General features: G+C 32.7%; 2 protein-coding genes across 2 annotated transcripts in view; both read left to right on the top strand.

Moving 5' to 3' along the window:
- The window catches only part of LOC129221224 (astacin-like metalloprotease toxin 5), an 89,744-nt gene that overhangs the window by 25,264 nt on the left and 45,297 nt on the right, over positions 1 to 19,183 (top strand). The gene's annotated exons all lie outside the window — the stretch shown is intronic.
- On the top strand, positions 83 to 13,139 carry LOC129220948 (RNA-binding motif protein, X-linked 2-like). Its single transcript, XM_054855383.1, has 5 exons — positions 83 to 145; positions 5,137 to 5,295; positions 7,982 to 8,111; positions 10,223 to 10,400; positions 13,075 to 13,139. The coding sequence occupies exons 1-5, from the start codon at positions 132 to 134 to the stop codon at positions 13,137 to 13,139; spliced, it is 546 nt and encodes a 181-aa protein (XP_054711358.1). The 5' UTR covers positions 83 to 131.

Genomic DNA, 19,183 nt, shown 5'->3' with positions numbered 1-19,183 from the left:
AGGATATTGATTTAAGTTATTCTTATTTTTCTTAAATTTTTTTTTGTTCTTAAATTTTTATCGCTAATTGGCAATGAGTGATGACAAAAACAAAAACACAGAAGTATTTCATTTTCTGAAATTTTTTAAAAATGAATCCTCTCACGTAAGTGTTTCTAGGTTTTTCATTTACTAATTACGTATGACTGGTTCATTATTATGATTTATTGTTTGTTGCTCTTGACGACTAAATTTCTTTTTGCTTTGCGAAAAGTTTTGAAACTTTTCAGCTGTAGTAAGTTAGCAACCAACGGAATCCTCGGCATGAAATAGCTGAATCCTACAGTTTCCTTTTACAATGAAGAAGATTTTATCTTTTAAATTAGTATTGGTTCTTATAGTGCAACTTTAAAAAATCTAGTTATTTACGCTGAAGCGCAGTTTGCTAAGGTTTTCCCAGAAAGTATCAGAATGACTGCTGACCACTAATTACGCAATCAATAACACAGGGGAACAAAAAAAGGTTTTTTCTTTTTGCCCAGAGATTGCGAACGGATTTTTGATATGTTTGGGGATCTGAATCGAAATATGAAATTAGTTTTTCTCTAGCAGCTCAACTTTTTCAGATAAGTGCTGCTGTTTTACCAAAAATATGTATTTTTAACTTCATTTTGCGCACTTCTAAAGCAAGTATAGGCTTTTGAAACAAGGATTGCTTCCAGCATATTTGTCCTATTGTCAGTGTACAGTCTAGTTACGTTCAGTAAAATTCACAACATGGAGTAAATAACTGACAAGTTTAGTAACAACACTTCAACGAATTAAGGTCTACTTGTAAGTTCTTTCTTTGCATATATTGGCTTTGCGTGATGTGCGACGAGTTGGATCTTCGGATATATTATTTTCAGGGCCCAAAGCAACCTAGTTGGCCCAAAAACAAAAATTGTTCTGCGCCCAATCCAAAAAAAAGTGGACATGAGGATGAAAATTCAAATTTCATTCAATATGGTTGAAATTTTGCATACGCACTGTTAAAAGTATACTATTTCATATTTTATAGAAAAAAAATTTCATTTATGTCATTAACATTCTTATTTTAATTACTAAAGTGGAACTATATCAGTACGAACTAGACTGCACCAAAACTGCTTATGTTGCATGGTCTATTACAGCTGAACAAATAATTCTAGAAATCTATAAAGTTTCACACATAATCTGACATTCATTAGCAACAGTTTTTTCCTGAAGAGAAATGTCTACTAATCTTCACTACAAAAGGTAAGCATATTTAATTATTCTTAATTATTGTGTCACACCCGCAACAAAAAAATGCATTTATATTTCCACAGAAAAATTTATTTGCCTAAAAGTTTTGAAACTTTGTATTCTAAAATAGTTTACTAAAGTACTTTGAATAACAAACAGAAAAAAAAATAATTAATGTTTTAATTGGAGTTATTAAGCGTTGCGGGTGTGACGTGTTCCTGTTGCGGGTGTGACATTTAGTTAAAGTCACACCCGCAACATCTTTTTAAATTAAACACAAATGTAATTCTGGAATGCATGTTGATGACAGCACTAATGTTTTAACCTTTGGCCTTTGACTTATTTGTCTAGACCCCCAGTTAATTCAAAATTAGTATCTTTAGAGCATGTGCAGTTGATTTATTTAGTTTGGTATTCTATATTATTGGTTCTCCTAAGAAACATTTTTGTATTTCTTGATTTATAATTAAGGCAACTATTCAATAAGGTAAGATTTGTTTTTTTTTTAAATAAAACTTTAAAAAACCAAAACAATATTTTATCTTTTTTAATATGTATAAAAATGTATAATTTTGCTTTCAGCATTTGACTTTTTCCCCCTTTACTTTTTAAAACAAATAACGTAATATTAGGGATAGATTATTTTTTACTTCAAATTCAAAATAAATATAAAGAAATAATAAAAATAGTAATGAAACTTTTATTAAAATATTTATTAAAAAAAACTTTGTATAAAATTCTGTCAGTTAAAGTTTTAAATGAATCAAAACTTAATGTTTTTAATTTCATTTGGGGTTAAAAAATTCAAAGAACTTCAAAAAAAAAAAAAAAAAACAACAACATGTTCAACAATGTATTCTGGGACTTGTAGTGCTATATTATTCACTTTACACTTTTTTTTGCAGAAGAATGAACAGCACTGAAAGATTCCGAAATCATCGTAAAAAGATGAAAGAAAACTCGGCTAAATACTCGGAATATTTTCTAAAAGAAAGGGAAAGAAACAAAGCAAGAATAGAAATTACGAAGAAACTACTTTAAAAAATTACATCTGTGGCCATGAAAAAAAAGAAAATGTAGAGGCAAAACCAGAATGAGAGGCAGAGAAAGTGTAGAGAGAGAAAGAAATCTTTGACAAAAGGGGCCACACCATCTCCAGCTGTAGAAACGAAGTCGATGGCAATTTTTTGAAGAGCTCAAACCTTTGGTAATGCAATCCATAGACAGGTACAATCTTCTGTTAATGTCATACAACCATAAAGACTACAACATTAAAATTGCATGGTCATACTTTGCAAGGACTCATAGATAAGGAGCTGTGGATGGTGTTGGTGCGGTAACAAAAAAAAAAAAAAAAATGGTGTCACTTGCCGTTCTACAGCGTAGAGCAACAGTCAATTCTGCATCGGATTTTGCCATTTGAGCAGAAAAGGCTCAGAAATCAGAGTACTTTATTCTGCGGAAAGCGATATCACAAAAGATGTTGCAAAAATGCTTCACGCACGCTGCTGCCTTGTACAAAGCTATACCAAACTTACAATCGGTACACCATGTTGTACCGATCGATACGGGTACAATTCAAGTGGCAGGCACTAACTGCAGAAAGTGCACTGAAAACAGTTTCATTGCTGCCTCAGTCGGAAACGATCTCCCTTGGTAATATAAATGCTATTGGAGATTTTGTAGAATTAGTTTTGTTTTCTACCTCAAAAAAAAAAAAAAAAAAAAAAAAAAATTGGTCAAATCAAGCAAATAGATGGAGAAGACATACAAGTAGAATACTTGGGAAAAAAAACCCTTCAGAACATGTATACATCTGGCCCAATCAGTCCGACATATCATGGGAGAAACAGAACATTATAATAAGAAAACTAACACCCCCTGAAATCATCAATTCTAGATTGGAAATGAGATTTATGTAAAAAAAATTTCCTTAGTTATTTGCAATTTCTCTTATTTATTACTGTGCTATTCATAAAATGTCTGATTGATAACTATTTGTGTATGTTGTTATTTTATTGGCCACACAAGTCACACCCGCAACGGGGTGTCACACCCGCAACGGCAACTTTGAATATTTTTTACAGTGAAACTAATTGAGTGAATATCTAAATTTTTGTATAGAATAATTAGTTAAGTATTACTGTCTAACATAAAAAAAAACCAGTTCGATCAGTTGATATAATTCACAGAGTTTTTAATGTTTTGATCGCAAGGTGAAAATGCATGTCCTTTTTATGTCACACCCGCAACGGGTAGAAATTAATTTTTTAAAAAATAAATAAAATATCAATCAACTTGCAAATTGGCATCAATGTACCTGCAAGTAATCTTTATTGAAAAATATAAAAATTGAAACCTATACTCTAAAATATTTTTGCTGATGACTAATTTAGTTAGTGTAAATGTCACACCCGCAACTTTGGATTGGGCGTCTGGGGTCCTCTTCAGTCAAACCTTATAAACGTAAGTGTTAATGAAAAACAATGGGTGATGATTTCAGGGGTGTTCAAGTGTTAAACCACTCATTCAAAATACTTGTTGCTGGGTAGCAGAGCACCTCACACTTGCACACCTAAAAACAGGTAAATAAATGAGGTTGACCTTAATGTTCTTCTTTTTTCTTAAATGATACACTACTGCATTTTTAATCTTTTGGTGGCCTTAAAAATTGGGGACTCATGGCCAACAGCCTAGTTGGTCTGTTTGGTAATTGAGCTCTGATTTATTTGTATAATACAATAGGAATAAAAATTCTATGTTTTTTTATTTGTTCTGTGGATGTAACTTTAACCTATGTCACATATAGTTTAATGTTATGTCTCAGAAGTTTGAGCTTCTGTGCAAAACAGATGTCATATTTGAATTCAGAGAATTACTAAATTCTTATGAAATCATCTCCAAATACTATGTAATTTGCTAATTTAGCAATTTTCAAAAACCCAATTCCCCTACTATTTCACATAGCCCCCTAGTATTATTAGACGTTCCTCAGTTGTTATTCATATTTCAAATCCAATGCAAAGATTGGTGGAATAATGACAAATCACGAGTACCAGGAACAAGGACACCGACTTGCAAAAATTCTGTGGGTGGGGGGGGGGGGGGCGTCATTGATGGAATCTAAAAGGTAGACAATCCCCCCAGTTTATAGACATATGGAGGATTTTTTTCAGTAAGTTACCGACCTTTAGTCAGGGCTAAGGCAGAAATACATCGCCAGCTCAGACATTCCAGCCAAGGACTGCAGTTTCGTGCTTATTAGCATAGGAAGTGACTGAACTGAAGGTGGAAAACCTCTTAAGGAAGCCAAGAGTGGCAAACAAACTGGTAACTAATATAGAATCATCACTGAGTGTAGGTCACTCGTCTGGTCAGTGCTGATTTTATATTAGCTACCAGTTTGTTTGGCACTCTTCGCTTCCTTAAGAGGTTATCCACCTCCAGTGTAATCACTCCTATGCCGGGCTGATGAGTGCTAATAAGCACAAAACTGCAGTTCTCGGCTGGAATGACTGAGCTGGCGGTGTATTTCATGTATATTGATGATTCTTTGATGCTTAGTTACAAGGGCGCCCATATGCAAAATTGTAAGGGGGGGGGGGGCTCGGATATTTTCCCCATGGGTTAGGAGGGTATTTTTTCCATGGAAGCCGATTTCAGGACAGATTAGAGCCATTAAAATATTTCATTTTTAATAACTTCTTCATTAATGGCTGGAGAATAAATGTTTTTACTTTTTTGCAAAGAAAAAGTACCAAAAGCAAGGAAGTTCTAATTTCAAAGGGGGGCTTGCCCCCCTATATGGGCACCTTTGCTTAGTTACTATACTCAAATTGCAATGTAAGATTCATGACACTTCTTGTAACTAATTTCCGAATCTAATTTCAGGAATGTTAAGAACATAACGAAGTTAAATGAAACTGAATTGTCTGCTGGTACAACAAATAAAAAGTCATGGCATGACATGTACAAGGAAAGTGCATGGGTTTTCATAGGAGGTTTGCCCTATGATTTAACTGAAGGTGATGTTTTGACAGTATTTTCACAGTAAGTTGTTTAAGCTTTATTTTGTTAAACTTTCATTTTATTATCCAAACAGCATGGTCCTTCCATTCTTCATTAAAACCATTTAATAATATAAAGTTGCAGACTTATGAAAATTGCTCAGCAATAAAAACACAACAATAAAACTTGTTTCAGAAATAACATTTATTCAATATAATAACCAAGTGATTTTGTTTTGGGGTTGGTAGGACTCTAAGTGCTATTTGTTGATCATAAATTAGAATAAAAAATATTAAAATTTTTGAGACTGGTTCAACGATCCCCATCTCTCCCTCCTTCCTAAGTTTCAAATTTCTAGTACGAACTCCATGTATGCTGTTTTCTATGTTCAAAAACTTTGCTTTTAGTGGGGTTTTGTGTGTGTACGGTGAAAAATTCAAAACAAGGGATACCACTAGTTATGTAGATTGTAACCAGGGGCAGATACAGGAAAACTTTTGGAGGGGGCCCCAAAATTGAATAGCCCCCCACCCCATACAATATGTCATACCAAAGTTTTCATGACTTTATTTTTAAATGTTTCTCTTAGGATCACTTTAGGTCTTTTATTCTACTTTTAGTTATATGTGCATAAATATTATGCACTAACTGTGCTTTGAATGTGGATGTAAAATATCGCTAACATTTAAAGTGAAATAATGTCATCGAGATGTTATAAAATGAACGGTTTTAACTAGGAGCATTGGCATAACGGTTATAATACAAAGGCATTGGGTAAGGTTATTAAATGAACCTATACCTCATTTAAGTTTTTATAAATTAATTAATATTTTGATTATAAAATAGTGTAGTAATTAAAAAAATCAAAGCTTCATAACACATAAATTTTATTAAAGAATTCAAAAACTCGCGCCCAAATCTACGTACCCGCAGGCTCCACAGCACTGAGGGGCACACGGCCCAAGAGAACAAAAAATAAACAGAAGAAACCTATACTCAAATTTTTTAAAGTTGAAAATATTTTTTTAATGTTTCAGTAAAAAATTGAGGAAAATTAGAAACTCAATGCAGATTATGCATCAAGAACAACAGCAAATGTAACCTAATAGAAACAACTTACTAGGAGCCACCATTGAAATTACGAGTTTGGTAGAATCTTGGCAGAGGGAAACACTATAAAGTTATGAGAGACGTGTTTCCTTGCTGACATAATTTATTAGTAAAATTAGTTTTCAAAAATCAGGATTAAAAAACCCACGTAACTAGCTAGAAGTGTTTAAATTGGCAAGTTAAAAACCATAAATTTTTTATAATAAATGAATACAAATATTTAAACAAATGAATTGAAAATATAGGTAGAAATATTTAAGCACTTAAAATTAAACAACAATCACTCTTTTAAAAATTTATTATTGGGGGGTGGGAGGACAATCCAGTAGACTGTCAGGGGCCCTGCTGATGTTTTGTAGGGGGGCCCAAAATTTATAAATCTGGGCCTGCAGAAACTATTTTTTTGCTCATTTCAAAGCAGTTACTAATTTGTTCTTAAAGCCATGATACTGTTGAAGTGACATTTTGATGCTACATGCCGTTTTAATTAATATCATAGTTTTGCAAAGACCATAGGATTTCTTTAATTTTGAATTTTTTATGAGCTGAAAAAAAAAAATCTATAATTTAGCAAATAGCTTCCTGGATCTATATGATTATTTTAAACACGTCTACACATTTTTAAAAACTTTTAATTATTGATTCCATTGAAGAAGAATTAATGGACAAATCACAATATTACGTTCCCTTGAATTCGAAACCAGTGAGTTTAATGTATTTTTCAGCCTGGCCTCTTGACTCCACAGTATTACTTCTACAGCAAATAAAAGTGCTTTTATTCAAAAAATGCTGTGTGTGTTTTGTGTTCTTTTTAAATAACTGTTAACAAAATATGTAATAGAAGGTCAATTAAAAATAATAAATTAAATGGTTTAAATACTTTATCCTTTGGCAAAACTTTGGAGACCAAATTGAGCAGGGTTTTTTCGAACCCTGCTTGGGATAGCCTTAGCTTGCAGCAAGCTTTAGCACCATGGGGAAAGAAGTGAGTGTGTGTGTTTCTAGATTAGAACACTTTTTTTTCATGCTAATAACCATCCCCTTAGTTTCTCAAAAGTTAATGTGTATTTTCCTTTCCGTAAATAGCCTACCTGGGACTTTTCTTTTATTTTTATGCATACCTATTTCAGAGGTGACCATCCTCCCCACGGGCAATGTTATGCCTGCCTCAAATGCTATGGAGCAGCCCTCCCAATCCCAAGAACAAAAACTCTTTAAAATGAGATGCAAAGCCTTATCAATTATCCCCCCCCCCCCCCAAAAAAAAAAAAAAAAAAATCCTTTGCCTATTTCGACAAACTGTGAAGGGGATCTCTTTGAATGATTTAACAAGAGGCAGTGTAAGGTCATGATGTAATAATCATTAGTATATGTGTAAAATCCTGCTGTCTTTATGTAGCCCTATGCACTACAATGTTCCCTGAAGTGTCTTTTGTCTTACACTTTGTGGTGGCTCCTTTTCCATCTTGGTGCTTAGTTGATCAATGGTTTCATGTCGATTTTTGCTAGTGCATCTCATTTCCTAAATAGATGACTGTACATATATTTGTGCTGTATGCAGTTGTACAATGTACAATATTTTTTACAATTCACTAATTTTTATTTTTATTACATTTAGGTATGGTGAAATAGTTAACATCAATTTAGTACGAGACAAAAAAACTGGCAAAACAAAAGGATTTTGCTTTTTGTGTTATGCAAATCAAAAAAGTACTGTACTGGCTGTTGATAATTTTAATGGAATTAAGGTATGTTAGTTGTTTCATTGAATTTTATTAGAGTGGATTCTAAATTGATTTTACTAGTAGGAAGGATGAAAGTAACCATCCAGTAAACCAGTACAAATTGATGTCATGAGCAATTACTTGTATTTTGTCATTCGCAGGATCCATTGCTACTTTCCTCTTTTTTGCCTCTAAAATGAAATGCAACCATATGTTATTGGTCGCCTGGATTGGTGCTACCATCCCTATTAATTTGTAAAAAAAATTTAGAATCACACTGTATCTATATTAGGGTAGACCTTGTTTTTCAATTTCATAAAAAATTTTGCAGCCAAGCATCTTGCTTCTATCAAAAAAAAAAAGTATGAAAAATTTTAGCTCAATTAGCTAACTGCAAAGGGTGCCTCACTGGAATTTTCGAAATTTTTCTGGGAATGTTTGTTTCTATATAGGACATTGTATGAATTTTCTTTCCTTTTTCTACTTTCGGAGTGAGGAAGCTTTGCTGGAAATTCTGGACAATCTCTTTTGTATAGCTGATGCAGATACTTTTCGACAAGTTGAAAATGAAGAGAATAAGAATTTCTTAATGCTTCAGCTTTGAATAGGATGTTCAGGCACAAGGATTAGTGTTACTTCACAATGGAAGTTGCTAAAATAAAATGAGATTTTGAGGAAATAAAGCGACAATTTGATGTGTAAAAAAATATTATCTAGCATCAGCCAGTCTGTGCTGTGATTGCTTCGACAGTGATGGCAGCTCTTCTCTGATCAGGTGTAATAGATTCATGGTATAAGATTAAGCAAGTTGGGGCAAAATCAAGGACTAATCCAAAACAAACCACATAACATGATATTACATATTGTTATTTAAAGTTGTACTAATCCGAATTCTGAGGAATAAAATCTGTATCACTGATTCAAGTAATACAGTAAAACCTGTCTACAACAATACTGTTGGGACTTAAAAAAATATTGTAGTCGACAGGTTATCGTTATAGACAATTTGATTATTCATGCTGACATTTTGCTGAGGCGCCAAAAAATATTGTTATAGACAGGTTATTGTTATAGACAGTATCGTTATACACAGGTTTCACTGTATTTGAGCAAGACTCACACATTAAGGGGTAAACTCCCAGCTGGGCTGACGCCCAGCACGGGGACCTTCCCCTGCGCAATAAGCACCAAGACCGTCTGTGGCTTAGATGACTATCGACCGTCGCACCCAGCCGTGCCCGCTACACGGACCCCCCGGACGGTGGAACCTAAGGCTTCCAGCTAAGTGGTGGGGTGTGTGCGGAGAAAAGTAACTAACATAGCAACAGTAACATTTCCAAAATGGGACATACATTACAGCATTTTACTTCCTGTGTTTCAGAAGCATTTCAAAATGTGTAAAATTATGGACAGAAGTGGAGTTAATTTGAAAGTTGAAAAAATAGTTTTGAATGAAGTCACAGAAAAAGGTGTCAAACTGATTATAATACAATAAAATTCTTGCAAAAAAAGAAAATGAGCAACAATTTGTTTTAACTTTTTTCAAATGATAAGAAATCTCGTCAAGAAAGTTATGTTTCACACATTTGGTAAACAGCCATGGATTATTCTTCTCCTGATTATGTCGGGATTTCAATATCCCTTAACAGTTTTCTCCTTGCTTATTATTATTGACAGTCTATTGATGTTTTCAATGTTTACGAGTGCTGAGAGCAATTTTCCATTCCAATGTAACACTGATTCTTTGTAGCAGTTAACGCCAGATTTGGAATGAGTTTCTGTGTTAAACATTTCTAATTTCTTTTCAAATGTGCTGAAGATAAATTCGATTTATGATCAAGTCCTCAGTATCAAGCCCAAAATCCTCCTAACCAATATGTTATATATCAGTAATTGTGCATCTATAAAAAACTTCAGAATACGGAAGTAAAATACTGCATTTCATATTAACGAAATGAACTCTGCGGTCTTCTTACTGTATTACATATTTTCTTTATTATATTTATTTCTTTTCCTATTGTTTAAAAAAAAAGAATAATTTGTGTGTGTAATTAGTAATTTTATTGCATCGTTGACTTGCACGTCTAAATGTTTTTGTTGATCTAACATTGACAGGCAAATTGTATTTCTTTCAGATATGTGGTCGAACCATAAGAGTTGATCATGTCGCAAATTATAAACCACCTAAAGAAGATGAACGGGATGATGAGCTTACGAGAACGTTGAAAGCAGAAGGTTGTGCTCCAAAGCCCATTAAAACAGAACTTGCTGAATCTGTTGTGAAGAAGCCAAAGAAGAAAAAGGTCAAGAAAGGTGAATTTATTCAAAATATGTTTTACTATACTTCTACTACTGGCACTTTTCCTAACATTCAATCACATATATGTTTAAGTATTTCACAATATTTTCATCATAGAAATGAATGTATTGGGTAAGGAAACAACTGGTCATTTGCCCAAATATCAAATACAGTCATGCCCATTTATAGTGAAATTAAAGGAATCAAATAAATAGTTCTTTATAGCCATAATTTTGTTGTAAAAGTTAAAAAATGCTCAGTAAAATATGTAAGATAATTGAAGCTGTTATGTTATTGTCATGAATTTGCTATAAACAGGTGTGACTGTATTACCGTACATTAAAACTCTCCACTTCTATTTGGCTTTGTCCCTCAAGATAATTGCAAATTTTGAAGAGCCCAATATTTACTTCAGAATAATTAAATGGAAAAGACAATCATGAGGTTTTCCAAGAGGTCCATTACTTTCTACTTTTTTCTCATCTATCACTTTTTCTCCAGTTTTTGATATTTTTCTAATTTATTTTCTCAAAATTCTTGGTATTTAGTTGTGTATGAAAGTGATAATCCTGTCGGAGGGATTTCAGCAAATAAATTTGATACAGAAATGAATGGAAACAAGACTTTTAAGGTTCAGGGATGTTCTTGAAAGTTACAGCTTTTTTGACTCTTTTCTCATTGCAATTATCAAACTTTGCTTGTTGAGCTTTTCTTTCATTTTACTCTGAAAAATCATTGATATTTAGAATTAAGCCTTGAAATTACGGAAGACTTCTGCAAAAAAATATCTTTTTTACCCATCTGTAAAATTATAAGTGTTGGTGAAAACATGTGAAAAAAAAAAATCTGAATGTAGATATTCAGGGCGGCGACAGATCAGGGAATTCAGGAAAAAAATCAGGTTATATTATTAATCAGGAAACAATTAGGGAATTTCAAAAAAAAAAAAAAAAGAAAATTCAGGAAAAATTGATTAAATAAAGACATTTATTTTTTTTTTTTGCTATACGAAATTAATTACGTGAATTCCCTACATATTTTCGGCCAATTATCTGTTTAAAAAAAATATGTAATTTATGAGGTGCAATTATACATTTCCCCATATTTGTGCATCTTTTTTCCTTCAACGTAAAAATATTGAATTTTAACTTATTAACCACAGGATGAAATTCCCAAGATTGCTTTTGGGTCTGTGAAGTTGTTTATTTTATGTAACTTGAATTTTACTGTTACTCGTTCTATGCTACATAAAAAAAACAGCCCTACAGGCAAAGAGGAAGCCATCATTAATGCTTTAGCTCCTTTAACTTTACTCATTGTTTTGAAGTAATTAGCATACTGTAATTTCAAGAGAAATCTTTGTTTTTTAAATTAATACTGATAAAAGCTTAAAAGTTATTACTTCTTAACATTTTTTAATTAATTGCTAAAATTGAATGAAAATCAAAATCAACTTTGTTTTTTGCCATCATTGTCGCCTCAGATTATACAAAAGTTTTATTTATTTATTTTTTTTTTCAGTCTTTAAAAATTCCTTTATTTTAAAACCAAGTTATACACATATATATTTTGAAATTAATTTATTGTTTTCTGCATTTCAATGTTGTTTGTTACAAAAGTAATCTAAAAATGTTTTTCAAAAAATATTTTTCGAAATTTAAAATGCTGTATTCATTCTTAAAACTGAAATTCTTGATCAGAGAATAGCTAAATATGACTAGTTGTTAAAAGGCTTCAATTTGTTTTACATAAATATGTCTATTATTTACATTAGTAAAACTACATTACTTCTATACTTTCGCTCTCACTTGTTAACTTTGCAGCAATAATTATACTGCTTGAAATTTAGTTCAAAGTTATTTCCATTTAAACTTTTTAGTTTTATTATGATTAGATAAAACTAAAGTGGTTTTAATGATTTCTTAAAATTCTTATGCTAATGGTTACTGGAAATGAAGAGTATTGGTTTTAGATTTCTTATAATATTTCCTTATAGATAATTGAATATATTATTTTTACAAAAAAAAAAAAAAAGAGCATCCTTTCAAAATATATTTTTAATTAACAGCATAAAACGTTTTAATCACTGCATTTTATTTAATATGCAGTAGTTTTCAAGTAGGGCAAAGAAAGAAATTATCATTTGAAACGTAAATCAGGAAATTTAGTGAACTTAATCAGGGAAAAGTCATTAAATTTTTTTTTCACAGTTCCTGTCGCCACCCTGATATTGCTATGAATGATCAGATGTCTAAAGTGAAAAAACTTATGTTGGGAAAAAATAATATATTTTTCTGTTCGCTCCTTTTCTATTTCTTTTGCCACACTTATGGATTGAAATTTCTTCCCCCTATCTACCTTCACCAGGAACTGGAATTTTTTCTTTCAAACTTTTTAATATCTGTGCAAATGGGTATATTTAAATAGTATTTTAATTAAAATTAACTAATGCAATGTTTTAAATGCAATATGGCTGTTCCAAAAACTGTAATATAAATAATTTGTCAAACTTCTGAGAGTCTAATGAATTGGAGTTTGATTGTTTATTGCTGATGTAACATTTTCATTTGACATTTATTTATCAATTATTATTATAATTATTGTTTCAAAATTCTTATGCAGCATCTGCTCTGTAGAAAAAGTTATTTGGTTTTGTTAACATAAGTGCTTCAGTTACTTATATTACAGTCGTCAAACTCTTTATATGGCAAAATACATTGAAGAAGCAAATGTGGCATTATAAGTTGGAATAAATCTATATTAATTGATCTTCATTGCACATTTGTATTTCAACATTTTGTTAATTATACGCCATTTTAGTTCTTACAGTTGAGATTGTGACTTTTCAATTCTTGTCACATTCTAATTCTATGAAAAGTGCCACCAAAATTAACTTTAAGAATCATTAAATTGGTCAGTTCTGTGGTGTTATGTCATCGAAGAAATTTGCCTTGAGACCTAGCATTTCACCTAAAATTTCTTTTTGTAAATAAGTTTTCTTGAATAATTATGGTGTCAACTATTGTGCCCCCCCTCCCTCAGTTGAGTAATAATATTATATTTTAATCTATTTCAGAGAAAAAAAAGAAAAAGAACAAAAAGTCTGACAAGAAGGAGGAAGTTAAAGTGAAAATTGAAAAACACGATCCTGGTTATGACAAATATGAACATCCCAGCACACATGTTGAAACTAAAGAATACGAACACAAACGTCAAAAAATTGATGATATGCATTCCTTTAACCATCCTAATTCTGTTAAAAATGACAGGCATCATAAAACCGATAACTATCATTCAAAAGATGAAAATAGTGCTTCAGTTTCAAAGTATTCCACACATAGGAAAAGGTACAGTGACAGCAGTTCATCCTCAGGTAGCTCATCAGAGGGTGAAAAGGACAATCAAAATAAAAGGACGAAGAATTCAAATCGAGATTTAGAAATAGAATCTTCTTCTTCTCGTAACGTAGAGAGTAATAGAGAAACTGATGACAAATACAGGCACAAAAACTCTAGTCGTGATTGCACTGGTCAAAAACATGACAAAAGTAGAGAATATAGGGAAAGGCATGACGAAAATAAACATAAAAATATTAAGCGTCATCGACAGAATAGTTGGTCAAGTAGTGATGAAGATAGATCTTCAAAAAAACGTGAAAAGGAGACTAAAAAGTTTTTTAACAAGGAAAAATCTGTTAGTGATAAATGTAAGAGCAGTTCTTATGAACAAAAACATAGATCTCATTCCTCCTATTCTAGCGGAAGGGAGGAGTATTATAGACGTAAAGATCATAATAAATAATTGTTTAAATTATTGACCTAACATTTTATGAAATACATTGTAAAATGTAAATAATATGATTAAAATTTGTTACTTTTTTATATATTTGTGTGGAATTTTCATTTTTATGCCAATGTTTCCAATATCTTCTCATAAATAATAGCAAATGATCAAGTAATGCTCCTGACTTCATCAACAGTGAAACTCGCGCCACGGCATAATAATTCGATAATATTTTTTTTGGTAATGTTTGACATGCAGGAAAATGCTTTATTTTAACGTGGCTAAACTGGAACTTAACTGTTTTACTGGTAAGACTGTGTCATTTCAGGGGAATGAAGAAACGAAAAAGCGATCAACAATGAATGCTATCTTTCTCATTTAAAGATAATAAGTTTTCTTGATCCTGTCTATTACTAATTAAACTACCGAAAAGTAAATAGGCTCACCTTGTTCTCTGCTAATCAGGATTGGCAAGGTTTTGGACACTACAGCAAAATCCAGGGTTTCTACCGTGCTGTCCAAAACTGTCCGAAAGTGTCCAAAACTATATTTTTAGAAAAATTGTATTCTGTGAGGAAACTTAAAAAACAGAATAAAATGTATCAAAGTAGTGTTTTATGTTGATGGAGGACATTAAACGTATTTTTGCAGCTGATTTTAATCTAATTACAGAGAAGTTGAATTCTTGATTAAAATTTCAATTCCTACTAATTATTATTATTTATTTATTTATTTATTTATTTTTTAATAAAAGTAACCAAATTTCCCTATGTTATGCATATGTGCAAATGAAAGCAGGGTTGGCAAAGTTTTTACCATCCTGTCCTAAGTATGTGTTTTTCAACATTTACGCATGTGTGCAAACGAAAGTGTTCATTTCATTTCCAATTTTCTTCTAAAATAGTCTGATTTTACTGTTTTTAAAAGATGCCAGCGGCTTTCTTCCACATATTTTTCGACACTGAAATTTTAAGGACGCTATCTCAAGCTCAGTTTACAAACGATGGGGGGAAAGAAAGAGGGTTACATGTTAACTCTCATTTTTTTTTTTTTTTTTTTGAAACTGAAGTTAATTTTAGACTATCTTCGGGAAAGAAAGGTTTGGGGGCTCTCCTGCGAAAATTTCGAAAAGCAGAATTTTAAGATGTCATAAAAGAATATATTGTGGAAGTTTCAAAGACTCTTTCTAGAGATTTCTCGATATTAAAGTCTGGGAAACGCTATTGTTGGCTATTATTGGTGTCATTAGGGGATGTCTTAATGTCACTAAAAGTGAAATCAGACAGCTCTAATTCAGAAATACTTTGGAATGACTTCCTAAAATCATGCTATCTTGGAAAGGAAAGGTTCGAGGACCCTCCCGCAGAAATGTTTTATTGAAACTAGAGTATTAGAAACTTAATTTTAGACTATCTTTGCAGGCGTTACATGAGGGGGATGAACTTAGGATTCTTCCTTGAAAATGTTACGGTACTGAAATTTCCTTGTAACGTTACAAAGTTGGAGTCCTAAAAACACATTTTAGGCTATTTTTGATGATGTTAGAGTCAGGATTCGAGTGCTGAACCACGATTTTTTTTTTTTTTTTTTTTGAAAAGGAAGTTATAAATCTGAAATATTCTACTGTTGAGAAATTAGGGGGAGGGGCTTAGTGCTCTTCTAGTTCTACTGCTGCTGAACCTAAAAATGCACCTTTAGGGAATATTTTCAGACTTTAAAAGGAGGGGAACCTCCTCCTATTAGAAATGTTTTGCTATTGAGGCTCTAAAAACAGAATTTTAAGCTATTTTTGGACTTTAGACATGTTAGAGAAATATGGAAGATTCGTGAGAATATATCCTCTATTGAAATCAATGGAGCTCTCCCTCCAAAACCCCCATTTTCAACCTATCACGATATTATGCGGGGGAGGGGGGGGGGCACACTTTCAGAAATCGATGGAAATAAAAGCCCCAAAACCGCTTTTGTGTAAGTTGAGGGACAAAGGTTGGATAAGCTACTCTACACAGGGAATTTTTTCCAAATTGAAGTCCTAAAATGCAATTTTTAGTCATCTTTCATGGCATTTTTTGGAAGAGTTTGGGAATAAAAGGCTCATAACCTTACCTGATTCGAGCTTGTAACCCTCATTAAGGAATCTAAAAACATTCAAATGTTAACTAGTTTGTCGCAAACCAATGCAAAAAAGCTTTTTACAAAGATTACGTTTCCCAATATCGACAATTTTAACGTGTTTTAATGGATAACTCTCTAAATATCGCCAAGTTGAAACCAAATTCGAAAAATAAATTTTTCCCTCAAATTTGTCACCAACTTCGCGATATATCGCCAAGTTGGCAAAAAAAGAGGCAATTAAAAATTTGGCGATATATCGCCAAATTATAACATAACTTGAATTTGCATTGAAACTATCACTGATTTTCCTTAAAAAGGGTCTTTTAAGACCCTTTTTGGAACATCCGAATGCAACCAAAACGGGAGGTGCACAACAAGGGCGGATTCAGGGGAGGGTCTAAGGGTCCGCTGACCCCCCTGTGACAAGATTTATATCATGATTATTATTGAACTTCAAATTTTTAGATCCGAAAAATATAGTACTTGGAATCAATGTGAATCTTCTTTTTTTGCTCGGTTCTGTTCGGTATTTCTTCTCAGCGCGTCATAGTTCAAAGGATTGACTGGGTTTGTTTACTGGGCCATTGCCATTTTTAATTTTTTGCTAATTTTCAAAAGAATAATCATTTCTAATGAGCTTGAAGTTTTTTCAAAGCACTCTTCCAGCTCAAACCACATGTCGCATGTGCGTTGTCTGAGCTTTTTTCAACTATTTAATAGCTGTAATCTCATGTATTCAAAGCTTAGGGTAACGTGACTAGCCTGTCTACCTAAAGAAATATGAGTTTTGATGAAAATTTGAGAGAATATATTCTACTAGTCTCCCCCCCCCCCTCCCCCTAGAAATTAGACCTTCCTTGCTTTTAGTGCTTTTTTCTTTGCAAAAATGTAAAAACTTCTCCAGCCATTAATGAATAATTTATTAAAAATGTCAAATTTTAATGATGCTAATCTGTCCTGAAATCGGTTTCCATGGGAAAAATATCCTGCTAAACCATTATTAAAATTTTTAAGCCCCCTCCTTACAATTTTGCATATGGGCGCCCATAGCTGCGGCATTGAAAAATGTAGGGGGGAAAGGATTGACAAGGTTTCGATCTCATTTGGGGGGGGGAGGGAAGGGATGGGCAGCCCTGCTTAACTGATACCATTTTAAGTAGGAGGAGTACCACTGACTATTAAAACCTGACCCCCCTTACTAAAATTTCTGGATCCGTCCCTGCACAACTAGAACCCAATAGGAAAGGAGTCTACATGCCAAATTTAAACTTTCTGGGCATACCATTTTTAAGATATGTGAGATACGTATTACAGACCTCACGAGAAAACTCGTGGTAATAAACTCGGCGCGAAGATTGTCAAAATTGATATTTTGGACGTCCATACGTTCTTAGGTACAGATGCGCGTGCGGTCGAGCCGAAAAAACAATTCAACATTCCTTCGAGGTAAGCAAAATGTTAATTTAGGCTGCTATATATTTAGTGATTTTTTTTCCTCGCGAATACAATGCTCCCTTTACTATATAAAAGGAAGTAAAAACACTCATCTTGTACTGTATTCCATTGTCTGATTTCCATTGAAAGGTTGAAAAATATAGATAACTAGGAGACTACACCCCCCCTCCCCTGCCGCTCACCAATCCCCATCCCACTCTTATTTGGTTCGCAAAGATTTAAATCATCTAATAGGAAGAATCAAATTAAAATACGCGTAGCGATGAAAACAAAGTTATCTCCCCCCCCCCTTCCGTAGAAAATACATCATAAATGGAATGATATTAAAATCTCGCTCCCACTCGAAGCCATAAAGAACTTGATGAAAATACGCGTAACCAGGTTATTGAAACAAAAGAAAAAACGCTTTGAACAACACCCCTTCCCCCGTGTTCCAAACTAATGCAACTGATTGCTTGACTGCTAAAACTATATAGGATCATCCAAGCATTAGAAGGGCGTTTTCCTACTGCTTTCGCTGTATTTAATTTTTGAATTAGAATTATAACACTGACCAAAAAAATATGAAAAATTTGGAGTACATAATGATGGGAATGTTTGAAATGCTTAAATATTGGAATACGAGGAAGATGCAAAAGCGTCTATACAAGAAATAATATCTGTCATGGTTATGTTTTATAGCGGCGTTCTTCATTGTTGTGTTTAAGAGAAAACTATTGAGTGATAGAAAGAAATTCAGTTATTTTACAAATTGCATCACAAATGTAACTTTTAGGAAGAAAGTAACAAATATATCGTTCATTACAAAAGTGGTGTACTTCCACATTTTTAAAATGCGTATTTGTTTGCTGAATTGCATTACATTTAGTGATATCATCTTTATCTTTACTAATAATAAAGCTCAAAGTCTCTCTGTCTGAGGGATATCTGGATCTGTGTGACGTGCATAGCGCCTAGACCGTTCGGCCGATTTTCATGAAATTTGGCACAAAGTTAGTTTGTAGCATGGGGTTGTGCACCTCGAAGCGATTTTTCGAAAATTCGATTTTGTTCTTTTTCTATTTCAATTTTAATAACATTTTCCTGAGCAAAATTATCATAAGATGGACGAGTAAATTACGAAATTATCATGACGTGGAATGCGAGAGCGAATGAACGTAGCCAATTGGCGAGAAATTCGTCATCCATTATTTGTAAATATACAGGCGAACCGAATGACCTTTTAATTTTCAACTACGGGCAAAGCCATGCGGGTACCACTAGTTTAGTATACAGTTGATAGCAAAATATAAATATCTAATGACAAATAGTAGCTTGTACTTTTTTCCTAAGAAAAAATTTACAAAGGTTTTATTTTATGAAGCATAGTTTAACAATTTACAAGGAGACAAACCACTTTTACATTGAATGTCACGATTTATCAGTTACGGAATTAATATGCTGG

This window comes from Uloborus diversus, chromosome 4 (genome assembly GCF_026930045.1).
Source record: "Uloborus diversus isolate 005 chromosome 4, Udiv.v.3.1, whole genome shotgun sequence".
Classification (NCBI taxonomy): Eukaryota; Metazoa; Arthropoda; class Arachnida; order Araneae; family Uloboridae; genus Uloborus; species Uloborus diversus.
The sequence above is the reverse complement of the archived record's forward strand: the minus strand, read 5'-3'. Positions and strand labels throughout refer to the sequence as shown.